Raw genomic sequence first — 18,530 nt, 5'->3', positions numbered from 1 at the left:
CCAGTAGAAGATGCCACTTGGGAGAACTACGATGACTTGAAGATCGAATTCCCAGAATTCATGGATCGTCAACCTCGAGGGCAAGACTTATTTAAAAAGGGCGGATCTGTTAGGACTCTAGCTAGGAGAGTCCTAATTGAGTTTAATTGAAATAGATATTCATGTAAAACCTACCTAGCCGACCTCTATTAAAGAAGTGAAGAGGTTAGCTAAGGTTAGGATTAGTTTGGAGGTTGCTTCTTAGAGTAGGAGTCTTATTAGGAGTTTGTTAAAAGTAGGAGTCTTGAGTAGGAGTCATATTAGGTGTTGGTTAGAAGTAGAAGTCTTGAGTAGGAGTCTTGAGTAGGAGTCATATTAGGTGTTGGTTAGAAGTAGAAGTCTTGAGTAGGAGTCCTATTAGGAGTTGGGATTTAGAAGCCCTATAAATAGTCATGTATTCATAATCTTTTCTCAAGGAATAGATGAGTCTTTTTAGTAGTCTTTGAGCAGCAACTTGGAGGAAGGAATCCCTATAGAGTTCAAAGGAGGCTGATCCCCTAAAGAGATCAACCTCAAGCTTAGAATCCACCGGGGTTCTATCACTAGCAAATTTAGTAAGTTTTACATCATTTTAGAGCATGCAAGGAAAGAATATAATTTTATAATTCTTTTTCATTTACATATTTCTTAGACCTCATTATCTCTAAGCTGTCTCTTAGCTCTACCTCCTCTCTGTAAGCCTCTTTTAGCTCTACCTTATCACTTCTCCTTATTGTGTATATTATTGTGTATACAAGGTATTATTCTCTTAGACCTCATATCTCTGAGGCTCTTTTATCTCTACCTCATCACTTCTCTTTATTGTGTATATTATTGTGTATATAAGGCATTACATAAGTCTTTACTGGTAGAAGGGTAAACTCAAGATATTGACTCCAACTATAATAATAATCTTGGACTCTTAAACCAAAATCAAATCTAATCATAAAGTTTGATTTAATATTCCAACACATACTAAAAAGTTGATATAATATTAACATAATTCAACACTCCTTACCTATGTCCATCAAGAAAATAAAATTTTTCACTATATATATATATATATATATATATATATATATAATTAATATAAAGAATCACTTTATCTTAAATTAACCTAAACCCAAACTCAAAATCCTTATATACCTTCTCACGTACATATGAAAAACTCAGCATGTTGGGAAGGTTGTTGAGGTGAGATGCGTCAATATCAGGAAAATTTTATATGAGCCATCTGGCTATCATTGAACCATAAGATAATGCATTAAATTTTGATGCTATGATTATGAAATAATAATTTGACTATCATCCCATCCAAATAAATTGCATGTTGATGTTATGTCGTTATCGTTAACAACATCGAGTTGTCATCCTTGTAAGATTGTGATTTAGCTAACATATCGATCAGATGAATATGATATATGGTAGGGCTCATGTATTCCATCCCCATGTCACTTTACTATAAAACAAAAAAAATGGCAGAGAGAAAGAAATTAAGGGTTGGGTATGGTTTGATTAAAAATGATTCCATTTTGAAGATGCAAAATAAGGATGAGACTTATGATTATATCATTGTAGAAAATTCTTTAAATCTAAAAATATATATAAAATATTCTCTATTTGATATGGCTCTTCTCATTTCCTTTATTTTGGAGACCATATTATTATTATTAGATGATTGGAGACCAAGTTATAGTAGAATTGACTGTCCTGATTTCCCTATATATATATATATATATATATATATATATATATATATATATATATATATATATATATATATATATATATATATATATATATATATATATATATATATATATATATATATATATATATATATGAGCCAGATTCAATGATTGGATGGTACACATCCCTCGTGACATTATCCCGCACGTGTTTCGAATCTTTCTATAAATAGGGACGAATCTCACGCACCAAATCGAAGGAAGTGCAACCTGCAAGGCTGACACGACTCTTCCATCGTCTCCCGAGTTCAAATCTCTCTCCTCATCGCACGGGCACACACATCTACTGTTAGCAATAGCGAAGATGACGAGAAAAGGCTTGCGAAACCTCTTGCCGTGCAAACCCTTCGGCCGTCGCCACCACAGAGACAGCCAGTCCGCCGCAGCTACCGCTTCTTCTTCTTCTTCTTCGTCGTCGTCGTCGTTGGAGGAGAAGGTGGCGAGAGCAGAGGTGGTTGTTATCAAATGGGACCCGGAATCCTCCGCCTACGCCAAGATCACTTCCCTCTTCTATGAAGACCGCTCCGAGGCCCGCAAATTCCTGGCTGAGGCCTCCGACCTGCAGCGCGCCATGCTCGTCTTCGTCGCGGACGCCGAGCCCGCGAGCCTTTCCCACCCGTGCCTCGTCCGCGCGCAGACCCTCATGCAGGCCGCCATGCGCCGCCTCGAGAAAGAGTTCTTCCAGATCCTTGCCGCCAACCGCGACCTCCTCGACCCTGAGTCCGTTTCCGTCCGCTCCGCCTACTCCAGCGTCTCCGAGGGGCCGGACTATGACCCCTGGGAGAACTCCCCAGAGGAGGAGGCGCACTTGGCCGGGAAGTCTATCGGCGAGGTCGAGCGCGCCGCCGGCGTAGTCATGGCTGACCTCCGCGCCATCGCCGATACCATGGTCTTCGCCGGCTACAGAAAGGAGTGCGTCAGGACCTACAAGTCCCTCCGCAAGTCCATCGTCGACGAGGGCCTCTACCGGCTCGGCTTCGAGCGCCTCGCTCCTGCCCAAATCCAGAAGCTGGACTGGGCGGTGCTGGAGCTAAAAGTCCGGTCTTGGCTAGTTGCCTCCAGGGTCGCCGTGAGGACCCTGTTCCACGGCGAGCGCGTCCTCCTGGACCACGTCTTCGCCGGCTCCGACGTCCGGGAAGTCGTCTTCGCTGACATCGCGGCAGACGCCGCACTCCAGTTCCTCGGCTTCCCGGGGTTAGTGGCCAAGTCGAAGCGGTCCCCCGAGAAGCTGTTCCGACTCTTGGACTTGTACGATGCTGTCGCCGAGCTGCGACCGGAGATCGAGCCCATCTTCTCCTTCGATTCCACAGCCGCTGTCCGGGCGCAGGCTCTCGCGTCCCTCTCCAAGCTCGCGGAGGCCGCGCGCGCCACCCTCGCCGATTTCGAGTCCACGATCATGAAGGAGTCGTCCCGGTTGTCGGTCCCCGGCGGAGGGGTCCACCCGATGACCCGCTACGCCATGAACTATATATCGCTTCTCGCCGACTACCAGTCCGCCCTCGTGGAGATCTTAGCCGACTTCCCCATTCAGACCCCAACCCCCGTCCCTGCTTTCCTCTTCGATACGTCGCAGGCACCGACGGAGCAGCAGCCTGCTGTCTCCGGTTCTTCCTCAACCCCAGCCTCCTCCTCCTCCAGCGATGGGAGCCGCCGCTCGGCAATTGCCGCGCGGTTCGCGTGGCTGATCCTCTCCCTACTGTGCAAGCTAGACGAGAAGGCCGCAGCGTACCGTGACGTGGGCTTGTCGTACCTCTTCCTGGCGAACAACCTCCAGTACATAGTGAACAAGGTGCGGTCTTGCCGACTGCGGGAGCTGCTTGGGGAGGAGTGGGCGACGCGGCAGGCGGCGAAGGCGAGGCAGCACGCGGCAGGGTACGAGAGGGCGGCTTGGGGACGGGTGACGGCGACGATTCCGATCGGGAATGTCTCAGCCGGAGAGGCAAGGGGGCGTATGCGGGCGTTCAACGCGGCGCTGGAGGAGGTCTGCGCAGCCGAATCCGGGTGGATGGTGGCGGACGCCGCGATGCGGGAGGAGGTGAGGGCGAATGTGCGCAGGATGATACTGCCGGCGTATCGCGGGTTCTACACCATGTGGGAGGCGGCGATGGAGGACGCGGCGGCGGTGCTGCTCTCGCCAGACGACGTCGGGAACCGGCTGGGAGAGCTCTTTTCCGGTTCGGGTTCGTACCGGCCCAAGGCATCATCATCCCGGACCGTGTAATTTTGGTTTATTTTGTTTAATCTATTTCAGATACTTCTTACAGCTTATAGATCAAAAATTTAGATTGTAATCCATTTCACGTTGTTCACTGTTCCTTAAAAGTTGCATGATACCGATGTCCGCGTTGCTTGTTCTGAATCAAAGATGTGCTACTCCTTGACTTTGGTGACTTATGATAACGAGCAGGCTGTTACGTCGTTGACAAAATCTCACCTTAAACAGAGTTTATTGTACATCATTTAATTTAATGTAATTAATAAGACCATCGATGGTTTAATTAGTCCTTCCGTCGTATCCAGTATTGAAAATTGAATGATTCAGTTGCAAATACAGAGTCCATAAAGGGAGAAAGACTCAAATATGTGAAGAGAGCAGAGAGCTGTGGTCTTCTCATTTATCATGGAACAAAAGTGGAACAATGGCTGCTATGGTCATTTGTCATTCTGCATGGGCTTATATATATGTTGTATATAGTCTCTTACAGCACCAAAGTGTTCACCACTATTTCTTAATTCACTAATGATTTATTTTTTTATTTCTTAATTCTAATCCTTTATTTCTTAATTCTAATTCTTGATTCACTAATGAACTTTTAACAATACTCACCAATCCTAACAATAGATAGATTGTAATGTCTCGCTTCTAATAATTTTTTTTTTGACAAACCTTCAGCATGAGAGCTTCTTTCGCTTCTTTCTTAGTGCATGCATCTCGTAGACATAATCCCTATTAGGGTTGCATTCTTGCTACTCACATTGGAATTAGGATTCAATTAGGAATCCAAAAGAGAATCTTGATAAATTAGGACTTATTTGGTATAAGTATATGATAAGAAATATAAAATCAACTAGCCACCTTTCACCATGCTAAAACCATACCATATCGACATTCCCCTATGTAATAAAGTGGAAGTTCAAAAGATAGCTCGGGTCAGTTATCGAACTACCAAGATGTCGAGTTGCCAAGTTGCTTTTCCTATGGAATATCTATATGAATATTCTGTGAAAACCAGAAAGTAGTTCAGGTCGGTAATGGACCGACTCCTTTGTGGAATATTCATAGGAATATTCTTATAAGACCATATGACAATTCAGATCGGTTACGAACTAACTTCCCTACATAATACTTGTAGGAATATTCTCAGAAGACCATAAGACAATTCGGGTCGGTTACAAACCGACTCCCTTATGAAATATTTGTAGGAATATTCCTGAAAAATCAAAAGGTAATTCAAGACGATTACGAACTATCTTCTCTAAAGGATCTTCATGAGATATTTTTTTCCCTTGAGGTTAGTATAAAAATATATTTTTAGCTCCATAGAAAAGGGGGCAATTGAGTACTAACTTAACCATTAGAGAGATAAGCTCGGGAAACTTCTCCCAACCTCAGTCTTTATGGAGGAACAAGGTAGGAGAAATCATGCTCTATTCCGGATGACTCCTCACATATGGATCAAGGCCACATCATGCTAACACGGATGTCAATGATATTTTCTTCTAATATTTTGGTGCTAGAAGGAGGGCCCGATGTCATAGGAATGTCCATGGGCTGACCTTATCTGTGAACATTCTAGTGAGGCTTTGCCTTTGACCCATGACACCTTTGCTCAAACATGACAACAACCACCTTTACCTTACATAGATACGTCAACCTCATCGCAAGTACCACTATAGTACTAGCATACGTTTAACAACCCTAGGCCTTCATCTCTACAAGTGCTGGCTGACCATCTCCTCATTCTTATTGAGTTATTATTGAATCTCACCCAACAGATGTAAGCATTAGCTGACATAATGCAACTGATCGCCTCACTCCTACCTCGGTCAAACCAATAAGTGATGCCACAGCCTTAGCCATTGATGATAGTTCCTCAACCACTAGCGTTGACGTCCGCTAGGGTCCTCCCACCCGATGAACTACCAACCCCTCATGAGCATCCATGACCTGTCAAATCACTAGCTGAGAGAGCTCCCCAACCATGAAATTTAGTATGCTACCCCACCATCGCTCCGCTCCACTTGAGTTTGAGACCCACTTGACCGACTCAATAGACAACTCCTTGAGGATTCGATTACAACAAATAGATCGGTGCCTAGAAAAAATATGTCATGACTTCCATCAATCCAGGGGTGAGAGACAGATCGACTCCACATTGGGTCGGTCTCGATTTATTCAAGACATCTAAGAGGAGTTAATCCACACTAATTTTTGCCTCCCGTTATTGGAAACTTTTGATGGCACTATTAACCTAATGGAGCACGTTGTTGCCAAACGAACTCAGATGTTGCTATATGGCACCTCGAATGCCCTAATATGTCATGCCTTCCCAACCACCTTAAGAGGTTCGACAAGAGAGTGGTACGCTAATCTAAAACTACTTTTTATCAGTTTCTTCACTCAACTAGCGAAGGAGTTCAAGCTCCACTTCCTCGGAAATATGTGCTCGAGGCTTATGGTAATAATGCTTCTAGGATAAACACAAGACGAGGAGGAGACACTTGCAAACTTCTCAACTGATTCACCAACAAGATCCGAGGTATGGACAATGTTCACCCTTCGCTCGTGATTTAGTCCTTCATGATGGGGCTTAGGCTCTTCTATCTCTTCTAGTCATTAGTAGAAGAACACCAATAATAGTGCCTGAAGTACTTCAAAGAACTAACTAATACATTGTCGCTGATGCAATGGTCTCAAATAAGCACGAGGAATCTTATAAGAGATCGAGACAAGAGCGACCATAATCCACCCTTACCCCAAGACTACCATAGCTGAAGAGAAGCGAATGACTCAACATGCCTCACCTAAGGTCTGAACTAGCCCCCCAAACCTGACTAGAATGAAAATTTCTTACAAATAAAGGAAAAAGGCTTATTGAGAGACCCCCGACCGATGAGGACCTCACTCGAAAAGAGAAACAAATCTAACTATTATCATTTCCATCACAATTACAGCCATGATACAAAGGATTGTCACAATATGAAAGAACATATCAAGGAGCTTATACAATAGGGACACCTTGGGTGGTTAGTCCGAAGACATTATGAGTTATCACTCAGACCTCAGGAGTCGGTCGAAAGATAAATCAATGTCATTGTTGGTGGCCCGGCCATAGGAGGAGACATCTCTAGTTACAAAACTTATGTTTGAGCCATCATTAGCAGGCATCCCAAGACTAATGGTGACTAGGAAATAACTTTCAATGAAGAAATAAAACGCCTCGACCCAAACCACAATGATACCTTGGTGGTCTCTGTAAGGATGGCTAGTGCCCATGTAAAAAGGGTCATGATTGATACATGTAACTCTACTAATATCCTTTACTTCACTGGCTTTCAAAAATTGGGCTTAGAACTGATAATCTCACCCCTATAACTTCCTTGCTAACGGGATTTATAAGCGCATACATGTCACATTTGGAGACTAACCATGTTCAAAGATAGTTATGATCAAGTTCATGGTGGTTAATATCCCATCAGCATACAACGCCATTATAGGTCAACCCATGTTGAAGAGACTATAGACAATCGTGTTAACATATCACATGATGATGAAATTCCCAACTAGCACTAACGTTGGTGAATTAAGGAGCAACCCATAGGAGTCCCAATAGTGCTACCTCATGGCTATCTCCTTACACAAGAAAGTTTGATTTGAAGCACCACCTATGAACCTAAGAGATTTCGCCAAACCCCTTTCACATGTAGAGCTGATGGAATCACTAATCAAAACACCCCTAGATGAGGCTTGCCCTGATTGGGTCATCAAGATAAGCTCAATGTTGCTTGACGAGAAGAGAGTACAACTTATCAGTTTTCTCAAGAAAAACATTGAGGTGTTCGCATAGTCACCAAGGGACATGCAAGGAATCGACTCGGATGTAACTCAACATTATTTGAGCATATCTTCCGAAGCTCGACCAATTAAATAAAGTTCTCACAAATTTACCCCTGAACACCAACAAGCTATTAGCAACAAGATCGACAAACTACTAGGAGCAAGGTTTATTACCGATGTGCAATACCTGTAGTGGCTTGCCAACATTATACTTGTTGAGAAGTCAAATAAAAACTGGATGATGTGTATCGACTATACCAATCTCAACAAAGTACGTTCGAAGGACAACTATCCATTCTCTTAGGTGGATCAACTACTTGACGCCACCTTGGTTCATAAGCTCCTTACATTCAGGGATGCATTTTCAAGATATAACTATATAACAATGGCATTAGAAGATCGAGAGCATACCTCCTTTACCACTGACTGATGGATATATTACTACCAAGTCATGTCGTTTGTGCTGAAGAATGTAGGGGCAACATATCAAAGGATGGCGGATAAGATCTTCAAGCACAAATTGGGAGGAATGTTAAAGTATACGTAGATGATGATTCAATGGTGGAGGTCATAAGTGTTAGTAAAGTGAAGATGAAAATATTTGATGAAGTAGTACATACTTTGTAGGATGTATTTTATATTCTAAAAATATAAAAAAATCTAATTTCTTTGAGTTTTTTATATTCTCATGGTTATAGTTACAAGGCTGAAGATGAAGTTCTAAATGTTATTCAGGGTTGTATGATCTTTATAAAATAAAGATTGTATCAAGGGTTATATCGTTAAGAAGAAAGTATAGTAAAAAACTTCAAAGAGATAGAAATAGGTTACATGTAAAAAGATGGTAAGTGCCTATAATAGTGATATTTATGGTTTCAATGATGTATATGATTATTAGAAAAAAAATCTTACCGGTGGTAAGATGGTGAGATGAATATCTTTTCAGAATCAAGTAGTGTTATTCATTCCATTCCAATTATATAAGATATATTGAAGAGTTTGTTGAAATCATAGATCATGAATTATTTCAGTTTATGTAGTTGTGATGAATTCTTCGAGCCAATGATTCAGTTTTTACATAATATACAAAGTGAAAAAATACTTACCAAGATGATATTATTATAGTTGGTAAGTATTTTAAAGGTCCTAATTATATTCTAACTAATTGGGAGGAGCCTTAATTAAATTTAAACTCCTTCATGGATTAAGATTAAGATTTAATTAGGGATCTAAGTTGGAAGAGTAGTGTTGATGAATTAGGATTTATTCTTATAAATGCATATTGAGTCTCAACGTTATAGTGAGAGGAAGAGATAAAAAAGTAGAAGAGTTGTTCGGAAAGATGTACAAGGGATTATGTTTGAGTAGAGATTAGAGATAGCTCAAAGGTCTTGTGATTTTTATCATATAATGATAGATTTGATTTCTTCATAGAGATATGCAATGAGTTATCAAACTATATTACATCTTACGTTGCTTTTCTATTAAATTTATTATTTATTAATCTCTTGATTTTCTCTTTTCGTTTCCGCTCGTGCCTAATCATCTCCTTAGCATGATAGGTTTTCTCTCTCTCCTAACATTCCCCTCGAGCGTGATAGCTTCTCTCTTCTTTTTCTCTCTTCTTTCTTAGTGATGATCTCATGGACGTAGATCATGTGCCAGAATGAACCTCTCGCTATCAATGAAACTTCTCGTCTATTCTCTTACCTGCATGCGTGCTTGTCAACCCCATACATTTTGCAGCTGAAACGTCAAACTGCAAACTCGCAATCCCTACCCATTCTTCATCGTCCAGTAACTGATCAATCACGAAAGTATCATGATAAGTTATGACAGCTCTCTCTGATCGTATGAACATGTTGACTGGTTTATAGCTGACAGCAGAAGAAGTCAACCAGTTTATTAGACTTCTTTCCACGGACCATTCGGCCAACTTCGTTCCTGACTTCTTCACCGAGTTCTTCGCACGTGCATCGTAATGTGCACGCAAACTTAGCTGTGGCTAAGTCTTTCTTCAAGGCAATCTTAGCATGCAACATGCATGTACGCTGATGCAAAACCCTAGTGATAATTTCAAAAGATGCTATTGTCTTTCAATGGCTTCCTACTTTAACTCTCTCTTTTTTCATGAGCGTTCGACATCTATCAGAAAGTCTTCATAATAGCATAGCATGTGAAGCCTCTTTCGAGAAAAGAAAAAGAAGAGAAGACTAAAACTGTCTTTGTCGTGCAAATTCGTTGAGGAGTGAGAGTAGAACCTGAAATCAAAAAAAAAAAAAAAAAAAAAAACAAACATAAAAATTATACACTAGAACATCAATATAAGATTAAACTCCTTATCTATATCCATGGTAAAAATTAAAATTTTTACTATATAAAAAATAATATAAGGAATCATTTTTGTTTTATTTAACCTAAACTCAAACTCAAAATTCTTATGCATTAGCACACATTAACCCACCCTCTCTAAATCTATTAAAAAGAATTCAAGAGCACCCAAAGTAGTTTCCTCTGTACCTCTCCCTCTCATCAAAATCTTGAGGTGCATGCATTATATATTTATAGTAATAAAATTTAATCCACTAAGATTACTCTTTCTACTTATATTCATAATTCAAATTCAAATTATAATCTAAAAAAACATTTGAATCTAACTAGGATTCATCCAAAAATTTTAAAATTTAATTAAGATTCCTAAAATACCAAACGATGATTCACAAGAATAGCACAATCATAATAATTGTGCAACCAAACTTAGATACTAAGTCTTGCAAGGTTCCCAAAGAAAAAAGTTGCTGTATTAATCATTGCTGTCCTTTCATCTCGTGTATGAATGCATGTACCTTGATGCAAACCCCTCTAATGATTTCTAAGATATGTTGCTTGCCATCCTTGCTGTATACGCACCTTTCACTTTCAATGGCTTCCTGCAGTAATGCCACGCCATATGAGGTGTCATTAGAGAGAAAATGAAACAAGAAGAAAAGTCACAAAAATTATGTGCCATCATGCAAAAGTCTACGAAGCCTACATGCAAAAGGGTTCAACACCAATTATTTGGATCCTCTATATTTTGATAGTAAAATTAATTGATGAATTTATAGGTTAATAAATATTTAAGATAAGTGACGCAAAAAAAACTTTGAATATGGACTTGAACCATCGAAAGATAAATCGTTAAAATAGGAGATCCAGACATTGGGCCGAAGAGCATCATGTCAAAGATTGAACATCCAGTGGGAAGGATCAAGTATTGCATCAAGAAGATCGAATATTATGGGAGATCAATATGCCGATGGATCATATAATATGTCAAAGGATAGGACGATGCACCGAAGGTTCGGACAAAGTACCGGATGAATAGATGACATGCCGGATAATTTGTTGAAGGCTTCATGATTATAATTAGAATTGTTAAGTCTTGATCAAAATCGTTTAGAGTCTAATTGAATTAATTTTAGGGTGTAAATATGCTAACTTGATTAGAAGTCCATTAGGCTTGAACCAGGGGTGAATTGAGCTTATTGAAAAGCTATTTTAGTGACCTAGGGTTGGGTTGGGCAATGATACCACTTGTGAGTTGGAAAGCACGAATTGTGCTTTTCTGAAAATCATGACGGTAGTATCGCTAGTGTCAGGAATAGTACTTACTACCTAGGTCAACGGTAGTATCATATAGGCAGGTAGTGGTACCACCATAGCCCAGGTTCTTAGGCTCTGTACAATGGTAGTACCGCTCAATGCAAGTGATAGTACCGCTAGTACCCAAAAAACCTGAGAATTTAAATTTTTGACTCTATTTTTAAGCCATTTGGGGTCTATAAATACCCCACTCATGCTTGCTCTATAAAAGTATGAAACCTTGTAATTTTAAGTATATACACTCTCTTAAAGGTATGAGGTTTTCTTATAAAAAAATGTGTGAATGTCCTCTCCTAAGCCTGTGAAAAGGAGAAATAGTTATAACAAGGGTGGCTTCGAGGGAAGAGGAATTGAGAGTTGATATAGGTCGGGACGATCGAACGACTATAAATCTAGTTTGTATTTCTCTTTATATTCTTCCTTACTATTACTAACTAATTTAGTTGCTCACTATCTTTACTTCCATTCTAAGTTAAATGCATTTTCGATATGTAATTTTCAATCAAAATTTTTTAAATCAAAACTTTATTTCGAAAGCACTAATTTACTCTCATCGTTTAGTGCATTTACTATCCTAATAATTAGTATCAGAGCTTGGTTCTCTCTATTAGTTTAACACCCAAGAGAGATTAAATATATTTTTTCTAGCAATCAAGAGGGTTACTCTATCACTCATCCTCATATATTTAGTGAGACAAACTACATTTATTGGAAGACATTTTTTTTTATTTCTATAGATTTTGATTTGTGGAATGTTTTTGTATATGGTTTTTAAAAACCTTCTAAACCGATAAATGAATAGAATGATATTGAAAAGAATATTTTTTAAAATATTAAAACTATAAATGCTTTATTTTATATTTTAGATAAAAATAAATTTAATCATATTTCTACTTATGAAATTGCACATGATATTTGACACACACTTGAAGTTACTCGTAAAGGCACAAATAGAGTAAAAAAAAATAAGATTAATCTTTTGGTATATAGTTATGAATTATTTATAATGAAGCCAAGCGTAACCATTGGTGACATGTATACCTGATTTATGGATGTTGTCAATGGTTTGAAAGATCTTAGTAAATATTATACTAATCTTGAATTAGTTAATAAAATTTTAAGATCTCATTCAAAAAGTTAGGATCTAAAGGTAACTACAATTAAAGAAGCAAATAACTTGAACAACTTTCCTCTTGAAAAACTCATAGGATTATTAATGACATATGAAATGACTTGCAAGGCATATAACGAACAAGAGAAACTTTTTAAAGAATAGGAAGGATATTGTACTTAGAACCAAAGAAGACCACTCGAGTGAAAGCTCAAGTGATGATGATGACTTAGCACTCCTCACAAAAAAATTTAAAAAGTTTATGAAAAGGAACAAAACAAATTATATAAGTAAAAATTCTAAGAATAAAAATGAACTTAAAAAGGATATAATAATTTATTAAGAATACAAAAAGCCAAGGCACTTTAAAAATGAGTATCCACAACTGAAGAATAAGCTACTAGCATAAAAGAAGAAGAAAACACTTAAGGCAACTTGGAATAAATCAAGTGCATTAGAAGACGAAGAGTAAAACAATGAAGATGAAGTACTAAACTACTCATTAATGGCTTTCGGTAATGAGATATGTGACTCAACTGAAATTTCTTTACCTTATAATAAACTATTTGATGCATTTTATGATTTATACAATAAACTCAACAATTAGTAAGAAATATAAATTACTAGAAAAGGATAATATATCTCTCTCTAGTGAATTTAATAAAAGTTATGTATATAGAAAGGATGTATATAAAAAAGGAAGTAATCGGCTTTATGAGCAGTAAGACTCAAAAAAAGCTAACTACATTTATAAAAGGACCCACATTACATGTTTCCCCTAAAGTTAAATATATTTTTTTATGAAAGATGTGATCATTATGCTTATACGTATTCATTTAAAAAATATAGCTCCCATAAATTAGTTTGGGTTTCTAAGGGAACCATAAATGATTTAATGTCAAAAGTAAAGAAAGAAAGATCAATCCATGAAAGACCCAAAGTTAAATGAGTATCTAAAGCAAACCCCTCTTTCTTGTAGGTATGTCTTCAATTGAAAACTAGGAGCAAGGGATGATATCTTGATAGTGGATGCTCAAGGCACATAATTGGAGATTCAACATATTTCTTAAAGCTTATTAGCCAAGACGGAGGATATGTTATATTTGGAGACAATAATAAAACAAAAATTATCAGCAAAGGAAATATAATGCTAAGGCCATTAATACACCGATGAGCATTTCTACTAAATTAGATATGGACAGATAATGCTTTGATCAAAAGACTTATAGAGGTATGATATAAAGCTTACTATATCTTACTATAACTAGAACTGATATAATATTTAGTGTTAGGCTTTGTGCAAGATTTCAATCCAATCCTAAATAATCCCATTATAAAGCAATTAAAAGAATTTTTAGGTACTTAAAAAGAACTTCTAATCAAGAATTATGATGTCCAAAATCTAAAAATTTTGATTTGATTACATATACTGATGTTGACTTTGTAGGATGCAAAATAGATAGAAAATGTACCTTTGGAATATGTTAGTTTCTAGGTTATGCACTTGTTTCTTGGTTTTCTAAGAAACAAAATTTTATTGCATTATCTACGACTAAGGCTAAATATGTAGCAACAAATGCATATTGTGTACAAGTAATTTTGATGAAGAATACCTTGAAAGATTATGGACTTTACCTGAAAAATATCCCTATAAAATAAGATAATACTAATACAATTTATTTAACAAAGAACCCTATATAATACTCTAAAACTAAATATATTGATATTAGACATCGTTTTATTAGAGATCATGTTAATTATCATGATATATCTATAGATTTCATCGACACAAAACATCAATTAATAAATATTTTTACTAAACCATTAAATGAGGAACAACTTAATTTTATCATAAGAGAATTAGGAATGTTAAATCCTTCAAATGTATGAATTCTTCTCATATAATTTTTTTTAGAGGACATTCATTCATATAGATCATTATCTTAATTTCTAGCTGTTTATGTATTCATGACTTGGATACCCCAACATCAAATTGATCTCTCATGACTTAACTTATTTTTGATATTAATATCCTTATATGATATCAAAATAACTTTACAATTGACACATTGATGTAAATGAAGAGAAATAGTACCATGAATCCAAGATATCCTTCCTAGATGATGCTAAAGGGAGAGAGAGAAGTAGTAGCTTGCATATTTTAAAGAGAAGTAAAAAATTATACATTTCTCCTTTTGTTGATGATAAAGGGGGAAAAGTCGACTATACTCTTTGATGACATAAAGAAAAAATGATGTTTCAACTTATGATGATTTTAAAAAAATATTTTAAATTTTAATTGGGATGCAACATATTCATACTTAGTTTGATACTCGATTTAGGCATTTTGGATTACCACCGCCTGAGTAGCTTGTATATGTTAGGAAATCTGAGGTGACATCATATGTATAGCAGAAGAATAGAAAATAAAATTCTAGAATTTCTCATAGAAAATAAGGTTTCATCATCATGCAAAAGTTGGTGCGTAAAAACCCACGAAACCGAAAAACTACACATAAGAGAATTACCCAAGGAGATATATATCCTTAAATTCCTATAGATCTATGAGATTAGATGAAGGAGTTCAAATGCGAGGTCATCTTTAGTGGTGATCCATATGATAGGGGCTGCGAAGATGCTACTCAAATCATTGCTCAAAACTTTTTCTCGCGCGCACCACGTAATCAAGAAAGGGCTGCCCCTTTTTGCTATCCACATGCCACAAATAAGGGATGTAGTATGAGAAGGAGAGGGAGAGAGGAAAATAGGAGGAGGCAGCTAAAAAGAACCTAGCCCGTGACCTTTTGGTTCCCTCCTTTTTATAGAGGCCCCCTATCAACTTAACTCTAATGGATCATGCCATATTGCGTATTGGATCTCCATCCAACTACCAAAGCCTCTTAGACTAGTAGGTCTCTACCCAATAATTTCTTATTGGCTCTTATTAGATCTCATCCATAGGATCCAATAATATAGGGGCTTATTGGATATCCAATAAGATAGGAGCTCCTATAGATATCTCATATCTGAACCTCTACTTGTTGCAACACCTACCATATGTGTGTGACCCTCTAAGAATAATATCGGGCTTGCCATGAGTCATATTTGTCAGAACTCCTTCTGGCTCAGTGAATTATTATCTCGATAATAATTCACTCGACTCATCGATTACGGATGTATTAGGCTGCTGCGCCATAGTCCCCAAACAATACAAGGGAATCCAATCCATTGGACCTATATATCCTTAGTTATCATGTATCTATAGTTCCTCATTCATCTAATACTTTAGAGACTGTATGTAGGGCATGGTGTTGTCAGGCCCACATGGTTTCTGCTCGAGTCTCTTTCTAATCGAATTCTCTTGGAGAACTCTTTCTCTCTCAATCCGAATGACCTTGGCCAGGGATTTGTCTAAGCAAGAACACTTGAGATATTCCTCTCAGGACATAGAGAGCGGATGATTCTCTATCGAGACTCAATAGCCCTCGTAAGGTTGGCTACTATTCCCGACGATCGATTGTGCTAGATCTGAAACTTTCAAACCTATAAGTCTGGTATCAAAGAGTGAAGTACTCATATAGACATTATTAGTGTCTCAAGTCTAAGGACTAGATACACCACTAGGACTATGAAATCATTGTCTAACAATAAGGCATCATCAACCATCCAATATTTTATTAGCGGATCAATCAATGAACTCATTCTCTAATGAGCACCTGCACTGCATCCCTTTATGTCCCCACACGAGCAGCTATAAGACTAGCTGCCTCCATCATATGGATGGGCATATAGTACACTTGTCTGTCTAGTTATCTTGATGTCTCTCTCGAGTAACCTATAACTGGGATTATTTCAGGTCTGTGTTTAAAGGCGACTTGGTCTCATTATCGTGATCTCACCGTGATCTGATTCTCATTGCATAAATCCATGGACATCATAATATATATCACACAACAAGTAATATAAAGTGATAAAATATCAAATAATATAATTAAAAAAAAAGTACGTGTGTCATGTCACACATGTCATCACTCACGTGATTAGCTTATAGGGCACCTATGACTAGTAAAATAGTTCTTGGATCTAATTTCCTTTTATGTGGATTGAAGACTCTTATCTCTGTAAGACACCCTCAAATATATAGATCTATCAGATTGAGTTTCCTACTAATCTATAACACAAATAGAGTTGATGAAACCGACTTAATGTGAACCCTATTCAAGATATATATAGTTATCTTAATTGTTTTATCCCATATTGACTCAGGTATAGAGAAATAGCTCATTATGCTCATAATTATGTCCATAAGAGTATGATTTTGTCTTTCAGCAATATTATTCTACTATGGCACACCTGATAAGATATATTGAGCATAAATATCCAATTTTTTTAAAAAATTAGCAAAAGAACCAACATTCTGATCGGATTCATCATATTTATTATAAAATTTATCACCCGGTCAGATCTAATAATTTTAACTTTTTCTATCTAATTTTCTCTTGACCTCATTTATGCACACTTTAAGAGTGTTAACAGCCTTATGCTTTTCATGTATTAGATATACATAATTATATTTAGATAGGTTATCTATAAATATGATGAAATATCTTTTTCCATTGAAACAAGGAATATAGAGTGGTCCATATGGGGTTATCTATAAATAGTATGAATAATCTCAAGGAGTTTTTTACTTCTTGTAGTATTTTTCTTTGTATGGTTAATTTACTTTCCCTTATTGCAATCTATGCAAACATCAAAATTAATGAAATCTAAATCTTCCAAAATATTATCCTTCACTTATCTTTCAATTTTTTCCTTAAAGATATGCCACAATTGTCTATGTCATAATATAGATATTTCATTATTAAAACTATGTTTCAATCCAACATTTGATTATAGGGTCAATAATGTCTTTTCAAACTTAAAATTCAAATTGATTCTGTATAAACTATTACACAAAATTTCAAAACCAACTTTTATGGAATCATAAAATATATCGAGTTTACCATTATCAAAAAAAGATAATATCTTAACTCATCTATTAAACTAAATTTATAGAAATAGTAGAAACATAACATGTGTCAACAAAATCTATCAGATGACCAGTCTTTAGGCGCAAGTGATAAGTTCTTATTGATATCACTTTCTCTTTGAAATGATTTCCCATAATGATGAATCTTTTATATTCTTTTAGTTTCAGAGTTGAAAAAAATCTCTATATATTATTGGTAACATGAATTGAAGTACCAGAATCAATCCACTAAATATTAGAAGAAACTTTTGTAATATTTGATTCGAAACATACAAATGTCTAGTTTATATCTTTATTTTTGAATTAAGTCTTGTGTCGTCCTTCTTCACATATCTTATACACTTTGCTGTAGAAGCTTTCTTTTCATTAGTCTATTTAATATTTTCAAACTTGGTAAATTTTGTGATGGATAACGCTTTAACTTTTTTTTCTTGTTATTAGCTCCTTAAGTAGTAGTCATAATATTATGAGAACTTTCCTGTCTTAATCTTAATTCTTCGTAAACATACATGCTAGTCAGCTTATTCAAGTCTTACTTATCTTTATTTGTATTATAGTGAATCTTGAATGCGCTAAAATGAGGAGAAAAAAAAATTAAGAATGAATTGAATGAGGAAAGACTTATCAACATTCATGTCTAATGTTGTAAGTTTCACAGTTTTGTAAGCTATTTTGAGGATGTGATTCTAAATCCCTCGAATGCTTGAGCCATAGTCAGTTCTTTCATTAATATACCAACCAATGACTTATTAGTAAATTTAAATCTGTCTTCAATAGCCCTTAAATATTCTTGTATGCTAGTTAAAGTCGACAATGAAGTCTTTATATTATTTATAATCATTATTTTTATAAACATTAAATTAGCCTATTAGATCTTTCCTAAGTATTTATTTTATTAATCTATTCTATAATATTTTC

At 36.8% G+C, this 18,530-nt stretch overlaps 1 protein-coding gene across 1 annotated transcript; it reads left to right on the top strand.

Moving 5' to 3' along the window:
- The first annotated feature begins 2,039 nt into the window (after positions 1–2,039).
- On the top strand, positions 2,040–4,009 carry LOC135671015 (exocyst complex component EXO70H1-like). The gene has a single exon (XM_065178848.1). The coding sequence runs from the start codon at positions 2,071–2,073 to the stop codon at positions 3,985–3,987; it is 1,917 nt and encodes a 638-aa protein (XP_065034920.1). The 5' UTR covers positions 2,040–2,070; the 3' UTR covers positions 3,988–4,009.
- The last annotated feature ends 14,521 nt before the right edge of the window (positions 4,010–18,530 follow it).

The sequence above is a fragment of the Musa acuminata genome, unplaced genomic scaffold, assembly GCF_036884655.1.
Source record: "Musa acuminata AAA Group cultivar baxijiao unplaced genomic scaffold, Cavendish_Baxijiao_AAA HiC_scaffold_1137, whole genome shotgun sequence".
Classification (NCBI taxonomy): domain Eukaryota; kingdom Viridiplantae; phylum Streptophyta; class Magnoliopsida; order Zingiberales; family Musaceae; genus Musa; species Musa acuminata.
Note: the sequence above shows the minus strand (reverse complement) of the source record. Positions and strands in the feature narration are given on the sequence as shown.